General features: G+C 35.5%; 3 protein-coding genes across 4 annotated transcripts; 1 reads left to right on the plus strand and 2 right to left on the minus strand.

Moving 5' to 3' along the window:
* The first annotated feature begins 1,620 nt into the window (after nt 1-1,620).
* Nucleotides 1,621-3,301, plus strand: LOC120140399 (xyloglucan galactosyltransferase XLT2-like). The gene has a single exon (XM_039155387.1). It carries the CDS (start codon nt 1,789-1,791, stop codon nt 3,214-3,216), a length of 1,428 nt encoding a protein of 475 aa, XP_039011318.1. The 5' UTR covers nt 1,621-1,788; the 3' UTR covers nt 3,217-3,301.
* A 1,517-nt stretch (nt 3,302-4,818) lies between these two features.
* LOC120140427 (MADS-box protein AGL42-like) lies at nt 4,819-7,989 on the minus strand. Of its 2 annotated transcripts, none has more exons than XM_039155415.1 (8): nt 7,885-7,989; nt 7,479-7,722; nt 5,982-6,066; nt 5,788-5,849; nt 5,528-5,627; nt 5,390-5,431; nt 5,262-5,303; nt 4,819-5,113 (listed from the first exon to the last, which is right to left on the minus strand). In XM_039155415.1, the coding sequence occupies exons 2-8, from the start codon at nt 7,658-7,660 to the stop codon at nt 5,024-5,026; spliced, it is 603 nt and encodes a 200-aa protein (XP_039011346.1). In that variant the 5' UTR covers nt 7,661-7,722; nt 7,885-7,989; the 3' UTR covers nt 4,819-5,023. The 2 variants fall into 2 exon arrangements, with proteins under 2 accessions (XP_039011346.1, XP_039011347.1); XM_039155416.1 differs by having other exon boundaries at nt 7,479-7,663; nt 7,885-7,982.
* A 4,392-nt stretch (nt 7,990-12,381) lies between these two features.
* LOC120140447 (protein HOTHEAD-like) lies at nt 12,382-14,728 on the minus strand. The gene is made up of 5 exons (XM_039155436.1): nt 14,586-14,728; nt 13,859-14,500; nt 13,363-13,760; nt 12,742-13,283; nt 12,382-12,671 (listed from the first exon to the last, which is right to left on the minus strand). The coding sequence occupies exons 1-5, from the start codon at nt 14,665-14,667 to the stop codon at nt 12,614-12,616; spliced, it is 1,722 nt and encodes a 573-aa protein (XP_039011367.1). The 5' UTR covers nt 14,668-14,728; the 3' UTR covers nt 12,382-12,613.
* Between the last annotated feature and the right edge of the window lie 2,401 nt (nt 14,729-17,129).

Below are 17,129 nucleotides of genomic sequence, written 5' to 3' on the forward strand. Positions count from 1 at the left end.
AATATAACTTAACTATTTAACTAACAAAACTAATTAAATAATTTTTTTTATATAACTAACTATTAACAAAACAAACTAATTAATTATTTTTAACTATATAACTATCAAACATATACTAATTAAATAATTTTTAATTTATGTATACTATAACTTAAACTAACAATCATATAACCCTAAACTAATAAACTAATTAACATTTATAATAATAAACTAATTTAAATATAAACAAATTTACCTTATCTCCCTTTCTTCTTCTTACTTTCCTTTCTTTCTCCCTTTCTTTCTTTCTCGGCTGCAATCTCTTCTCCCTTTCTTTCTTTCTTTTATGTGTGATCTTTCTTTTATGTTCTTGCAATTTGCACACCCATATATAACCGGCTGCCTCAATTATTTCACCAACAATGGTTCAATTATTGTGCATGCATGGTCTCGTGAGCTAGGATCACATGGCATGCTGTAGGCATGCAGCGGGGAGCAGGAGCACGTGAAGTTATCTTGGCATGCATGCAGGCATGCAGCGGGGAGCAGGAGCACGTGAAGTTATTTGGCTGCATGTGCATGCATGGTCTCGGGAGGCAGGGGATGCCGGGGCGACCTACAAGGTCGCCGGGACTACATGGCGACCTACAAGGTCGCCGGGACTACATGGCGACCTACAAGGTCGCCCAGACTGCATGGCGACCTCTCTATTGGCTGGCTCGTTTGCATGGCGACCTCTCCGTTGGCTGGCTCGTCTGCATGGTGAGTATATGGCTTGTATGGCTCGTCTGCATGGGTATGGCTCGTCTGCATGGTGAGTATATGGCTTGTATGGCTCGTATGTCACTCGTATGTCTCCCGTATGTCGCCTGGATTGCATGGCGTCCTACAAGGTCGCCTGGATTGCATGGCGTCCTACGAGATCACTGTAGAATTCACCCCATACCAGCAATTAATCTGAAATGTGCATTATATCGTGAATAAAAAAAATCGAGAACATTATCTCGTGAATTCACCCGTTTTTTACCTATCCCTAGATACAATCATAAATAAAATTACCTTATAAAGTAATTAAAATAAAATATACTACAAATCATTTCATTATCTTTTCATTTACAAATAATTTTTTTAAAAATTTATAATTTAATCATTTTATTAAAATATTATTACAAATAAATTATTATATATTTAAAATTAAAATGACGTCTAATGTGTTGTAGCTCAAAAAATTTATATATTTTATCAAATTAGTAATGAAACAAACGACCTTAATGATTAAAGATTATTATTATTCTTTAAATTCTTGAGTTCGAATATAACACTTACAATGATGTATGAACATACGTAATCAAATAATTAAATCTTTCAAATATATTCTACTTTGTATTCATCCTAAATTAACTGTTACGGCAAAAAAACAAAATTAGTTTTGGTGCAATACCCTGAACCGAAATACTTGCAACTTAAAAACGCTTTCCAGTTAATGTACAACCAGGTGTGAGACCACTGATTATTCAACATCCACACACTGTCGGTAGCCATTGTTGATTTCTTAAGCTTTCAAAGTTGAAACTTCCCCTTTACACATACCTTTCTCGATTATCCTCTCGCTTGCCATTGTTGATTTTCATTATTTATTAGTCTTCAAGGTTGAAACCCCACCTTTAATTTATACAAATACAGTTCCCTTGTCTTCCTTCTCCACTCAAAAGCTCCAACTGATAAACAAAACTGCAGTCTCCACCTTCTTTTCCGGTCACTTACATCCGCCGAAAACTTTCAAAAAAGGCTGCGTCCGTTAAGATCTTAATGCTTCCAAAATCCAGCACCGTCTCTGCAAAGCTGAACTCAATCGAACGCACAAGCTCCTCCAACACACAACAAACGCCACCTTTTTCCTTTGTATCACGCATAAATCGCTTATGGCTACTCCTTTTCATCGTCTCGCTCCAGATAACCATCCTCTTCATGGCTCGTTCCCTCCCTTTTCACCACCGCCGAACCCACCTCGCCGACCCTGAACCCGACCCGTGCTCCTCCGGTCGTATCTATGTCTACAACTTGCCGCCTGTTTTCAACCAAGAGTTGTTGAATAGTTGCGATGAGCTGAACCCATGGAGTTCGAGTTGCGAAGCATTATCCAACGGTGGGTTAGGAAGGAAGGCCGTCGGATTATCCGGCGTTGTACCGGAGGAGTTGATCCCCGCTTGGTATTTGACTGATCAGTTCGCCATGGAAATTATTTACCACAACCGTATCTTAAACCACAAGTGCCGTACCATAGATCCTAATTCCGCGACGGCGTTTTATATTCCGTTTTACGCCGGACTCGCCGTTGGGAAATACTTGTGGTCCAATTATAGTTGGAAGGATCGTGATAGGTACTGCGACATGATACTGAAGTGGGTGCAGGATCAACCGTATTGGAACGAATCCGACGGATGGGATCATTTCATGACGATGGGGCGCATCACATGGGATTTCCGGCGAACCAAAAACGAAGACTGGGGCACTAAATGCATCTACATACCGGGCATGAGAAACATCACGCGTCTCTTGATCGAACGGAACCCCTGGGACTATTTCGACGTCGGTGTGCCTTACCCCAGCGGATTCCATCCTAGGTCAGACTCCGACATCTTCCGATGGCAGCACTTCGTCCGCAACCGCCGCCGCAAAACCCTCTTCTGCTTCGCAGGAGCGCCGCGTGGGGCGGTGAAGAACGATTTCCGAGGCTTGCTGTTGAGCCAATGCAAGAACGCGTCCGGGTTATGTCGGGCGGTGGACTGCACGAGTGCTCGCTGCTCCAACGGCACGTCGGCGATCCTCGAAACGTTTCTGGATTCGGATTTCTGCTTGCAACCCAGAGGCGACAGTTTCACCCGCAGGTCGATTTTCGATTGCATGATCGCCGGGTCCATCCCAGTTTTCTTCTGGCATCGATCGGCTTATCTCCAGTACCAATGGTTTTTACCGAGTGAACCGAAGAGTTACTCGGTTTTTATCCACCGGGACGAGGTGAAAAGCGGGACGAGTATTAAAAACGTGCTTGAAAGTTACAGCAGAGACGAGGTGAAGAAAATGAGGGAGAAAGTGATTGAATACATTCCTAAATTAGTTTATGCAAAACCCGAAAAGGGTTTGGAGAGTATAAAGGATGCTTTCGATGTCGCCATTGATGGAGTTTTGAAGAGAAACAAGGAGCACGAGCAGCCCGGTTACAAGTGGAGACGATGATCATTGAAGCTCACGGTGAAAAATAACAAGCGTGGAGAATATACAGAATTATATAGATTTTATTTATTTGTTCATTTTTAAAGAACGACACAGAGGCATATCTTTATTCGACATTGTTGCATTTATATTCGTGTATATAATAATAATAATAAACACCCGTAATATTATATTATTTTCATTAAACTCATCGGGTATAGGTGGTTGTTGAGGCATGGGAAAGTGTTGGGTAAATTTTGTATATAGAAAGAATTGAAAGAAGAAGCTTTGAACATCTTTAATGGCGGACCTCTAAGGAAGAAAGAAAGGAATCTTTAATTGCATTAGCTTTGTTTTAAATAATTAGTGAATCAAATCCACCCCAAAAAGGAAAAGAGAGTAATATTAAAATACAATCTCTTTGATGGAGTCATCGTTTATTGAAGCAACGACAATCCATGAGCCTGACTTGTAAACGACAAATGTTTTTATTGCAAATGACAATAATTCAGAGTTCAAGTACCATTTCAAGGGATAAGACATTAGAATGATAGTTGTTAAAAAACAAGATCAGCCATCTCTCTCCATTCATGTGCTAAATAGGATGGTTGGTTGTCATCTGCAAGTGAAAGGAGATCGATGAATCTATTTGTCTTAAATGTGTGTCGAGAGATGAAAGCCACATTGTTTCTCTACCTTTGAGAATAAAATTATCAAATATTGTATTACTTGACATATTAATGAGAATGTTGTGTTACATTGTTTGGTTTATCTAAGAGGGAGACAAGACTACATTGTTTGGTTAGAGAAATAAAATATTACTAGAATGTATATTTTATCAAATTATCCTTGTGACATGTTTTCTGTTTAACAAGTTAAATTATTAATATTAAAATAAAAATATTTATATAATAAAAAATATAAAATATATTATTTCATTATTTTTTAAATAGAATTGTTAAATATTGAAGTTAGTGATGGGAATGGAATTCTCCAGAATTTAAGAAAAAATATTATAAGTAATGCTCCATTACCTCTTAGAAAGAATGTTTTTAAATTAAATATGAGTATGTGATTCCGAAAAAAATTATTCGTTTCATAATAATTTTTTATCCGTACGCCCTTTTGGTGACATGTTGTCTAGTAGGCCGTTGTTTGCTTTCTCTTTCTCGGTGCGTAAGGCCTTGTAGGCTGTGTAACTCTTTGGGCTTTAAGCATAAGGCAATCTATGTAATTATTTAATAATTAGATTTTAAATAAGATGTTATTTCACATTCTTCATTTTTAAATAAGAAAAAATGATTTTTTTTCTTGAAAATAAAAATAGAAAACGTTTTCAACAAATCAAACGGGCCTTAATATCATCAATTAGATGTTCCAAGATTGACACTAATTGATTAGTCCCTCTAAGACACGTAATAACCATAAACGAGTTATTCTCAATTCCAGCTTTTGGAACTCAAGGTTCAATTAATCGTCTAAGCATCCCAAAAGCATATCTGTGGTCCATACGGCAAACAAATCGAATTTGTTCTGTGTGCAACAGAACTGTTACTTCCTGATCCTATAATTTATGTGAACTTTCAGTTTCATGAATTCCCACACACACGAATGTACCATTTATGCGAACCTCCAAGTATGCGAATTTTCAGACACACGAAGCGTACACGCTTCCATGATGATATATATATATATACACACACGCTTATAAGTTACAACAGGAACTAAAATAAGCACATCAATGTAACACTAGCAGTGATAGTGGATACAACATACAAACAACATTATTCCTGCAAGGAATACCATTTCAGCACCGCAATTCTACCTGCTGCTAGGAACAGCGATTTTCCGGCAATCCCAATCCCAGGAACAGTTCAGTTTCTACCTCTGAATTCTGCCTGCTGCATGTTAGAGCTTCGTTCTGTTCAGGTGAATATGCGTTAGATACAGGCATGCTTCTGAATATGTTGGGTTTAAGCGTTCGAATAATTTGATACCAGTAGTTTAAGAGAAATAAAAAGCCCGGATAACTAGACTATATGATGTTTTTGGAGTGAAATAAAGATCACCTTTGCAGATAACTTTGCATTCTCTTCTCGCATAAATCTTTCCTGGATTGAGATGAGAACAGGAAACATTATCACATAAGACTGCCTTATAAACATGTAACTGTTGCATGTTTGTATAGCCAGCACACCTTATCTTTTAGTTTCTCTATCTGCTCCTGGAATAAATGGCCCTGGAACATATATGACATCACAAAATCATTATCTTAGTTCGATTAGGGTTTCCATTCATATATATAGTATAAGGTATAACATGTTGCAGAGCTAACCTTTCTTGCCCTAATGCTTCTTAAGCTTCGTTCGAGCTGGCTTTCAACTTCCTTAAGTTCCTCTATAGAGCACGAACCAAGATTTTGACCCAACAGCTTTCTGAGACGACAAAAATCCAAAGTTCAGACAATCTCTTTATCTGTAAGAACTAAGAATTGGTTAATAAAGAATATGTAAAAGCCTAATGAAGCTTTAGCCTAATTGTAATTATACATGTAACTTAAAGAAGCAGGAAGAAACATTTGATTAAATGATTTACTTTCGAGAAACTTCAAGATACTCGATCTTCTTAGCCATGCTTTCTGCTTCAAGCCTTAGTTGCTGCATGTTAAAACGCATAGGTAAACTAACAAGTCCGTATTTATTCTTCTTTATATTAAAACAAATCAATTTTAAAATTCATGTTAATATTTATGTTTCATATACAGAAATTGAATAACAATGAGGTCTAACCTGAACGTATAGTTCCATGTCAGGGACGTCAGTTTGGACTTCTTTAATACAATTGTGATATCGTTCTATAGTCTTCTGCATGTTGCTACACCCGAAATACAAAAGAAAAATCAGTTCTTGAAACTAATATACATACAAATACAACCCGAAATACATGATTATTATATACACGAAAGCACCGTGGTACTTAAGTTACCTGAGAGATTTTGTTGTATATCTCTTTTCTAGCTATTGCATTCCTTCTTTTCTAGATATGATTTGCTAACTTAGTGTGCATGCGGTGAGAATGCATTTAAGACAACTTTAAATATGATCGGAGTAATAGTAATCAAGTCAGTATATGTCTTCCCTATATTTCGAAATGTTAGTTTATTCTCAACATAAAATCTTATGTTCGTCCTTATAAATAATCGCTTGTGAAACTCCAAAGCAAGGATGGGTAAGTTGAAGGAGAGAATTTCAAGTTAGAAAGAAAATCAGATAGGAACAACTAATGAACTTGACAGCACACAAGTTGAGAACTTGGAGATAAAGTGCAAACAGTATTAAATTGCGGTCACAAACGTAATGTAACAATTGCATCGTAACATTTTCAAGGTCACTACGACACAGCAAACCACATTCGCAATATAAAATTATTGTTATTTTTAGGAAATAAATCACGTCGTAACATCCGTAACCATGACACCGTAACCGCAATTTAGTACTATACAATGAAGTTATTGTGAAGTATTTAGAGAGGATTATGGCCATTATCAATAGCAAAGAAGTGTAAACCAAGTAGGAAGAACATGCTAATTAGGGTGCATTTCAAGCTAAGAGAAAAGAAAAGGCAACTTGAATAACTACAGAAACAAGAACCTATGTTGCTCTGGACTCTATATTTTTCTCCAAGTACCCATGTCCGACACATGTATACGAACATAAGATGTATTTATTGAAAATCTAGTCATTGAACCAGAACCATATCAATTTTGTGACTTGGTTCCAAGAACCACTTGCTAGGCTTGGAAACCCTAAAAGACAATCATAGACAGAAAAGTAAAAACATATGAATATAATAAGGATTCCTAGGACTTGATCATAGAACTCATATACCCTTTTGCTTTTGTTCTTTCCAAAAAAACCAACAACAAACACACACCAAGTGTAAGATTGCCAAATAAGGTAGTCATGTCAAAGCCGAAAACATCCACCATAAATGTGCAGATTTCGAAGATTGTTCATAAAATCAATGACAGAATAAACAATATAAAACGTAACCGGCGGTAAAGATTGAGAAGGACCACACGAGAAAATTTCTTACTTTCATGGAACAACTACTGTATATCAAAGACATCATGGTCCATCCATCATCATCATCATCATCATCGTACACTAGCCCTCAACAAATGCAACTAACCATACTTTATTGCTACAACAAGCATTCCAGCAAATTTCTTGAAAATCTAGTGAGGAAATACAAAAAAAAAAAGGAAAATTAATGAGGGAACATACTTAGAACTTGAGAACTCATAGAGTATTCCTTTGTGTGAAAATATGATGACAGCAACTTCAGCATCGCAGAGAACATAAAGCTCGTAAGCCTTCTTCAACAGCCCGTTTCGACGCTTGGTGAAGGTCACTTGCCGGCTTGTTGCATTTTCAATTCGCTTCATCTGAATTTTTCCTCTCACCATTTCCTACTTTTTCACCATGAGAACTCAAGCGTTTAAAACAATGCTGCAAAAACCCTAAAAAGCTGAAAACAGATAGAGATTAAGAAGAGAAGTACTTCAATACTTCTTCTAGATGAACCCAGATATAAAGGCCAAGTACGTATAGATATTCAATAATACCCAGAGATATATAAATGGAGAAAATAACACAATTTTTTAGAGACAGATAGATAAGAACCCAGTACCTCACCAGGGAAATTTTTTCCAGTGGAATCAAAACTTAAGAAGAAGAAGAAGAAGAGGAGGAGGAAAGGAATAATCAGAAACCCTAAAAAGATTAAAAGAACAAAAAAGACGATAAATTTTCAATTTTTGATATATCAATCTCTTTCGTTTCAAACCACAAACTCAAGCATAGTTCTCTTTATGTCTACAAATATTTCTTTAGGGTTTGAAAACAGAAACAATAGAATGATGATTGATCTCTAAATCCCAACCTTTTTTTGAAAAAAAGTGTATGATTAATCACAAAGCAAGACAAGAGAAAGACTGGGTCAGGGGTTCATCTTTGTGGGTTTTTTTAGTAAAACTAAGGAAGAAGAAGGGAAGCTAAAAATATTAGGGAAAAATAAATAAAAGGTCCCTCAATTATAGGGTATTATTTTTTAGAGTTTTCTGATTATTAAAAATTACAAAATGATTATCTAACTACATGATTTGCTTTGTTGAGTATTTTGATTATTAAAAGTTATAAAATGATCACTCTACTATTCATATATTCTAAACTCATCATTTTTTGGTAAAAAATTCACAGTCATCTGAGCTGGACGTTAACATGCTAACTGAGATATGGTAATCGTTTGAGATTTTGGGATCATTTTTTAACATATATCAATGAGTAATTTAACGTCCAGTTCAGACTACCATCATTTTTTTAACGAAAAAGTACGAGTTTGAAATATATGAATAGTTCAATAACTATTTTGTAACTTTTAATAATCTGATAAATCAATAAAATGACATCTTATAATCAAAAAACTATTTTATAACTTTTAATATTCAATTCACTTAATAAAATAACACCTATAATCCGGAGACTATTTGTGTTGTTTTCCAAAAGATCAAAAGAGTATCTAGCAAAATAGTTAATAATGCTACTAATGTTTTTAAGAAGTATTCGGACAGAACAAAACAGGGAAGACACTAGGGAAAAAAAAACATCATCGTACATCGACGTGCGGATTCCACCAATGGCGTCTCGAAACCTCAACGTTTCTTCAGTGGGAAACGGGGGCCTGGTGGCAGACATGTCACGTGTCTCATCCAGAAAGAGTTGCTTTTGTTGGCCTTTTTAATGCATTTTATTAATTTAATTAACTTTCTTCCGGTTTATTTTGCTACCTATGGTTATAAGGATTTTGTAAAATGATCACTGAATGTCATAAAATAGTGACAAATCTCAAAAAGGTTAAGGATTGTTTTATAATAGTATGATAAATTGAATGATCATTTTTTAATAGTTTGATAAAGTTTAATGACCACTTTATAATAGTTTGATACATTTTATTATTTTATAACTGATTGAGAAACTGAATGATTGTTTTGAAATTTTTTAAACTTTAATGATATAATTTAATGATCAAATATATATTTTACTCTCTTTTATTTAGGGAAAAATAAAGTGTGGGACAATTCCTAACCGAAAGGGAAACTGTGATTGGTTAAGAAAATAAAGGAAATTAATTGGGTGGAATAATATAGTCGAATGTGGTCGTGAGATCGAGTCTCACTGAGGGCAATTCATAACGGAGGTCTTCCACGGAAGCTGCCCTCAATCTGGCGTTGAGGGCAGACTACTATCCTAGCTCCCCTTACCTCATTACATATGAAAATAGGGTCAACTAATTTTTTAATATAATCGAATGTGGGAATGACGTTGTGGCAGATTATTGGGGGCAAAAGTGCCCAGATAACGCTACAGGGAGTGTTTAATTCCCAAACTAACGTGCTCATCCGATTAATTTCTCAAATGGGGTGTTTTATACAGTAAATTTGAGATCTCTCGACGTCTTCAAGGTTGAACCAGATTTTTTTGGCGTCTTGCTTGAGATCTCCCGGCGTCTTCAAGCTTCTTGTTTGGAATCTCCCGGCTTGAGGGTGTTATCAAAGAAAAACTTTAGCTTTTTTACACAAATATCACTTTAACATAAATTAATTACATGTTAGACAATGTTTAAGAATATTTTACGGATCTAGCAAATTTTTAAATACTTTCAATAAATTTTTTATAAATTTTATATAAATTTACTCAGTATATAATTCACCTAAAATATCAGTGGCACAACACTTAATGATGTTTCTATTATAGCCCATTCTCTTTCTTTTTTACAATAATATTTTAACACCAAAAAGTATCGGTCAAAAATATACCGAAACTTTAGTATAATGTATGATAAAATATATAAGTTTTTATTTTGTACAATTTAATATTAAATTTCAATTTAATTTAAATTTATAAATTATTAAATCGCTATTGTCGTGCTATTATTTTATGAGTGTCTAAGAAAAAAGAAAAAATATCTCAAAATTATATACAACTTAAATTAAAATTAAATAAAAAATAGTTAAGATATATTTACATATAATATATCGATAAGTGTATTTTACATAAATTTAATGAAAATGAAAGTGTCTTTTATCATTAATTCCATACGTTGTAAGATCGATGTTTATAAGTTCATCTTAAAAGATGTGTATGTCTTGTGTTATATTTTAAAATAATATTTTTTAAAATATTTTATAATTAAATAAATTTATAAAATATCAAAACTTTTCATATTATTTAAAATGGTATTCTTAAAATTTTGTTAGATCCGTAAAATATTCTTAAATAGTGTCTAATAAGTAATTACTTTATGTTAAGTGATATTTGTGTAAGAAAGCCAAAATTTTTTCTTGATTTCACTCATCCAACATCCTCAAGACACCGAAAATCTCAAATAAGACGCCGGGAGATCCCAAGCAAGACAAAAAAAATCTGGTTCAACCTTGAAGACGCAGAGAGATTCAAAATTTACCGTAGAAAACACTCCATTTAAAAAATTAATCAAATAAACATATTAATTTAGAAATTAAACACTCTGTGTAACGTTATCCGGGCACTTTCGCCGATTATTGGGTGTTGAGTCTGATTTGCCATCAGCGCGGAACTTAAGTACAAAGTGGGCCATGGCCCCAAAAGATTTTAATAATTTATTAACAGATCCTTTAAATTTTATTTCTTTTAACAAAATGTATGTACTATATCTAAGGAGAATCACTACAATTTCAAGAGTACTTATACAAAAGAAGATACTCGATCCTTAATACCTGAAGCAATACACAATTGGGGATTCAATCAGTCTTTACAAATGCTATGAATTTTAGTTTGTGCACGCCCAAGCCACCTTACGATCCTAATCCAACACTGGTTGATTAATCCTGCAGATGGTAAGAAGCTCTCCGAGCAACAACTGAGTAGGGACACTCAAAGAAAATGAGATCAAGACTCATCTCTTCCCAACCCCCCCCCCCCCACCACAACAGACAGACACAAGGAACAGAAAGTTCCATGCGGAACAGTCGGTCACGAGTGGGGTCAACCTATCCACCAATGTCATCCACACAATTACATCATGCCTTGAGACATGCATTGCAAAACATATCAGTATGTGCCACACGACCTAGTCCTTTATCATGTTCTCATCCCAAATCTATCGAGTAATGGACCCCCAATCTCTCACCATACCAAAGATGCGAGCTACCTCTTTCTTGAAAACGAAGACCTTCTTCAAGCTCCAACTCACCAACCCTCTCGGCTCAAAACTCCACATATTCGCGCCCTTAATAACATAAACTTTAACCCCCCAAGCAACCCACAAAGAGCCCTCAACCGTAAGCAGCTTTCTCAACAACTAGAAGAAGCATGTTTTATTCCAACAAGCTAAGTCTTTTAATCTCAAATCACCTTTTGACTTGGGGAGTAAATTTGATTCCACCCTACAATAGCCCTCGAATCAACCACATCATGCCCCTTAAATAAAATCATACAAAGATGGTTAATCTGCTTCATCACTATTTTCGGAATAATAAGTTGCCTACACCAAAAATTGACAATACTAAAGAGAATCGAAGGGATCGATTGTAACTTACCCGTTAAAGTGAGTATTCTACTCAATCAATGCTCTAATCTCTCCTTCACACTCTCAATCAAGCTATGGCAGTCTCTATAAATTAACAATACTAAGAGAATCGAAAGGATCAATTGTAACTTGCTCGTAAAACTGATCCTTCTATCTAATCAATTGTAATTATGACCGTCTCTATTCGAGAGCTTTCTCGTAAATAGGAAAACCCCAAGATATCTAATTGGAAGGTGCCCATACTTAAAGCCCGAGCTTCCTTCAATTCTACTTAAGTACTCCTCATTGGAGACACCAGATGTGATGACAAAAGCTATGGGAGTTCCCTGAATTATGTTAAGATGTATCATTAGTTTTAACTCGTTCTATTCACAATTAGCCACGCCATTGGGAATAATACCCTTTAGAGGGCCTACTTAAATGATTTAGGCAATCTTCTACATTGCCTAACATCTGCATATGTTGTGCATCACCACACGTATAGATTTAAACCTTAATCGGTAATAGAAATTAACGAGTCACACCACCCAAGTACAAACTCTTTCTTCTACTTCTTTTATTACTTAATGAGTAGAATATTACAAAGCTCACTGCTTATGATTCTTACATTCAATACCAAACCAACCAACACTATAACAACACACGACACGAGTCAAAACAGCACAAATCAAGCAGAACTTGTCTTGCCTGCTTCAAACCATGAAATATATTTAGCTATCAAAACCAGTGGTTTGGTCCCCTCTCAGCCAAATCAGCACTGCACACACTGTCACATAATCCCACTGTGTTCCAACTATTTCTTCCGGTGCTTTCCGAAATATCTCTCCTGGAGAATCTTCAATCCCATATATCTGCATGCCAATGATTTAATTCAGAAAGCCCCATGATTTATACATACATAAAATCTGCTAGTATTTTTACCTTCCAAGCATCATAACCGTTGATTGAGGATTGGTCCCAGGCGAGGAAGTAAACGTAGATCCATCGACAACCCTTAAGGCATCAACACCGTAAACCTTGTAATCGTAATCGACAACTTTGCCCATACGGCAGCCTCCGTGATAATGCCAAATAGTCATCACGGTGTCCATGCAGAATTTTTCCAAAGATAACGATGAAGCAATGTGTCTCGGTCTCTCATTAAGGGGCAGCATCACTATGAGGTCTAGCAGCGCCTGAGCTGATAAAATTTCGTACCGGAAATTCGAGAACGATGTTGAATATATAGCATCTATAACTGTTCTCATGCCTTTGACACACTTCATCAAGTCCTCTGGTGCCTGGAAATAGTTAAAGATCACCTTCGGGGTGTCATGTGGATTTGTACTTCGAAGCTCGAGATAGCCTGTGGACTTGGGGTCTTTCACTTTCTCGAAAATAATGCCACCTCTTATTCTTGTGTCGAGGAGCGACTCGGGTCTCGGCATCCCTTCTTGAAACAATTTAGTACTGCTCTGCTCAGTCTACATGCTCACCCATGGTAATGGTGTGAGATTTAAACTCAAATATGCAGAGATTTACAGAGGGTGAAAAGTAAAAAACCTTGTTTAAGATAGAGGCTAGTGCTCTAGCAATACTACGGGACCAAGCCGGAGTGAAACTGATTCCACTGCAACCTTCTATGTAGCTACCGAATTTGGTGATGGCAGCGAACGAAACGAGTGAGAGCTCGACAGGGTTCGGAGATGGAACCAAAAGAACATTGAGCGGATTATCGACCAGACTTTGACCCACCATGGAATGGTCCATCACCACTTTGATACCAAATTTCTTAAGCTGCTGAGAAGGGCCTATACCACTTAACATCAGCAACTGTGGGCTTCCGATGGCACCTGCTGATAAGATTACCTCGCTCTTAAGATCTTTCGTCAACAACGCCCAATGTTTCTTCCCCAATTCATCTTCGAAAACGACCCCTTGAGCTCTTGGTTTCGAGAACACTGCGTCGAAAACACATCGTTTTATGCACCAGAAACAATGAGAAATCAGACATATTCTAGGGTAACATAAATAAGAACAAAGTAAGTTGCATGCATACCTTTTGTTTCGAATAGAATCTTTTCTACCGTGGCATGCAAGTACACTTTAATCTTGAATGGATTACCGTACTCAAGCAAATCAGCCGCTGAATGTCTGTGATCATCCCCGTCAAAAATAGTCCCACCAACTTTGGTCCCATAAATATGATCGAAGGTGAACCCGTTATTCGGTAAAACTCCAGCTTCGAGCATCCCGTCTCGCAGAGCCGATTGCCACTGCAACATAGGTGGCCTAAAAGCAACCTTCTTTTCAACCCACCGGTAAGAATAATTAACCAAACCTTCGTTCAAACCAGCTTGTATCAAGAACTGGGGTTCGGCATGCGAGTAAAACCCCGCGTTAATAACCGAACCACCACCGAGAACGCGTGCTCGGGTGTTGGAAACGCCATCTTCCGAGGTGAACTCTTGCGAATACGAACCAGGGGTGTTGTCCAACATATTTGGGAAGAAATTCCCTTTGTCCGGCTTGCCAGGACTTTCGTAGGGAGACCCTCCTCTTTCTAAGATCAAAACACTCGCCCTCTCGGACAATGTCGCCGCCAAGGGACAACCGGCAGTCCCTCCTCCGACGATTATGTAGTCAAAAAACGACACCTCCGGAGCCACCGCTGCTTCATGAACAAAGCTGTAATATGGAGCTGCAAGAAACACAGCAGTTGTTTACGTATTACCATCAAACGCTTACACACACATATATATACTAGTATGGTACTAGGATAATACCTTTCTCTGCGAGAGAGAAGCCATGAAAATGGAAAAGGGAGACATAAACAAGTGGAAGAAACATCCACAGTTCCAAACCCATGTTTTTCCTAACAGCTTGCAGCTCACTAAAACATGGAATATCTATCAATCTACTCTGCTTTTAAATATTCGCAAATAGAAAAAGAGAAAGCTCGATGCACTCTCATTTCCTCTTACTACAAGCCTAACATTCTTTAGGTGCAAAGACTGCCCCCACTGCGTTTTAAGAATTCTAGGTCAACAACAATTAATGTTTTGTGCCTAATGGTAATATAAACTTGTGATAAAAAAGGCTTGTACGAGGCCTGAATTTAATCGCACCCTTAATATAGGCTGCAATTGGCGGTTGAAAGGTATTATAAAGGGTGTTGATGCACGCTGCTCTTACTATTATTCACTAATGGAAACCACAGTAATTCCACCCTGATCCAATTTCTTGGTGTTTTTGGTATGCTCCGCTTATGATCCAAGTCTTATTATATAGAGGAACCAAGCATTATCTGTATTATCAGGTGGATTGTAGGTTCGATTTTATTACGGATACTTTATATATATAAATATTTATTAAAATAACAAATCTTTTGTCATTGGATAATCCGTCAAAGCATGAAAAATTCAGGTGAGGTTAGTTAATACCATGTTATAATACTTAAATATGATTAGCTGGAGGACATGATTTTAAAGGTTGTCTTAATTACATGCAAGAAAACTACTTCTAATCAATATAAGCGGCTGACTATTAATTTGATTAAAAAATAATTTTCAATTTAGTTTCAAAAAGCTTAAATTTCTAATTTTTGCCGTGAAAGATCCTTTTGAGATAAATTATATTTTTATCTTTTATATTATATTTTCAATTTATAATATTTTATCTTTAAAAATTACTCTTTAACAATAATCTCAAACAATAAAACTTTAAATTGTAACTCTCAAAACAATTCTAAAAATACTTTTTATAACCCTTTTTAAAATCAATTTTCAAAATTAATACTAAATTGATTAAAAAATATCTAAAATTGACTTAAGCAGATAAATGGGCCCGGTGGGACCGCATTCGCTTCCATGAGAATTGAGATTACACGAGGTGATACATGTGCGTCTGTTACACCTGCCTCCAGTACAATTATTTAATTTTTGACGTAATTTTTTTTAATTTTTTACATTTCCAATTTCGTATATGAAATGGTATTTCTCAAATTTGTGACAGTAAAATTTGATTTGACTTATTAATCAACTGTTTACTCAGTAATTAAAAATCAAATTTTAAAAAAAATGAGTACAGAAAATAATTATATCTATAATTTAATATTTCAATATATTGAAAATTCTGAGACACTCCATTTATCTATACAAAATACTAGATCCTAAGTTCTTAACTCTCAATCTTTTTATAATAAATAATCCGATACTCGAACTCATAATATTAAGGAATTACAATAAATATTTTAAATATTAAAATCCTTAGACCCGTGCACTAAAGCGTAAATATACGAGTATTCCGTGTCATAAATATATTTATAACCTAAAAGACGAAAACATAAATGTGGCTAATTACATGGGGACCATTAGTAACCTTACGATATCTATTTATGATGAATTATTAGTCCCAAATATGGTAAAACTGTGTTTAAGTCTTTTAAAGTTTATAAATTTATGGTAATGGTTAAATTACATTTTGGTCCTATAAGTTCATTTCATCTCCCTGAAACCTTAAAAATTTACAATTTAAGTTCATCCCAAATTTAATTTTCAATGTTGTTAATGCTCTTAAATTAAATATGGTCATGTGATTCCGAAAAAGATTAGTAATCTAATAATGACCTTTTCTATGAAACAAACACCTCCTGCTTATATTCACTTTCTAAATCAACTTCTAAAACGTAAAAATTGTTCATTAATCCCTAAATTGAAGATAATTTTTTTATAATTCGGGTTGATTACAAAATAATCTTTATTCATAATATTTTTAACAATTGACAACATACACATCTTATAACGTAATTCTTATATCTAGAACCTCAAAACAAAATAATGTTCTCTTTAACAACTGCAACCACTTGATAAATTATGAAGTCAATTTTTGATATGTTTTATGCAGGTTATATTTCATATTCTACCAACAACGACAAACGTGGTTTCCTTTCGCCACATATAATTCAACTGGTGGACCCATATTTTTATGCAAAAAATGTAATATGCCGGCGGTATATGCAATTGCCAACGTTTTGATTTTCGTTCGTTGCCTTAATTTCCCCTCTTTAACTTTAAATAGAAATGAGTTGAAGCGCTTTATTATGATATTTGCTCAAATCTTACTTCTCTAACATTGAACGGAGAGCTATGAAATGAAAACTAAATGCACCAAAATGCCATTAAGGATAAGGAATATGGTTTGATCTCTGTCAACGATAAATATGTGAATAGTCTTCGATGGACGTTAAATCAAACAATTTAAAGATCATATTTTTCTTCTTTAAATCTCTTTCGATATCTTTGTAAGGGTTGGAAGACAAAATCCTGAAA

The sequence above is a fragment of the Hibiscus syriacus genome, unplaced genomic scaffold (genome assembly GCF_006381635.1).
Source record: "Hibiscus syriacus cultivar Baekdansim isolate YM2019G1 unplaced genomic scaffold, ASM638163v2 tig00110785_pilon, whole genome shotgun sequence".
Lineage (NCBI taxonomy): Eukaryota > Viridiplantae > Streptophyta > Magnoliopsida > Malvales > Malvaceae > Hibiscus > Hibiscus syriacus.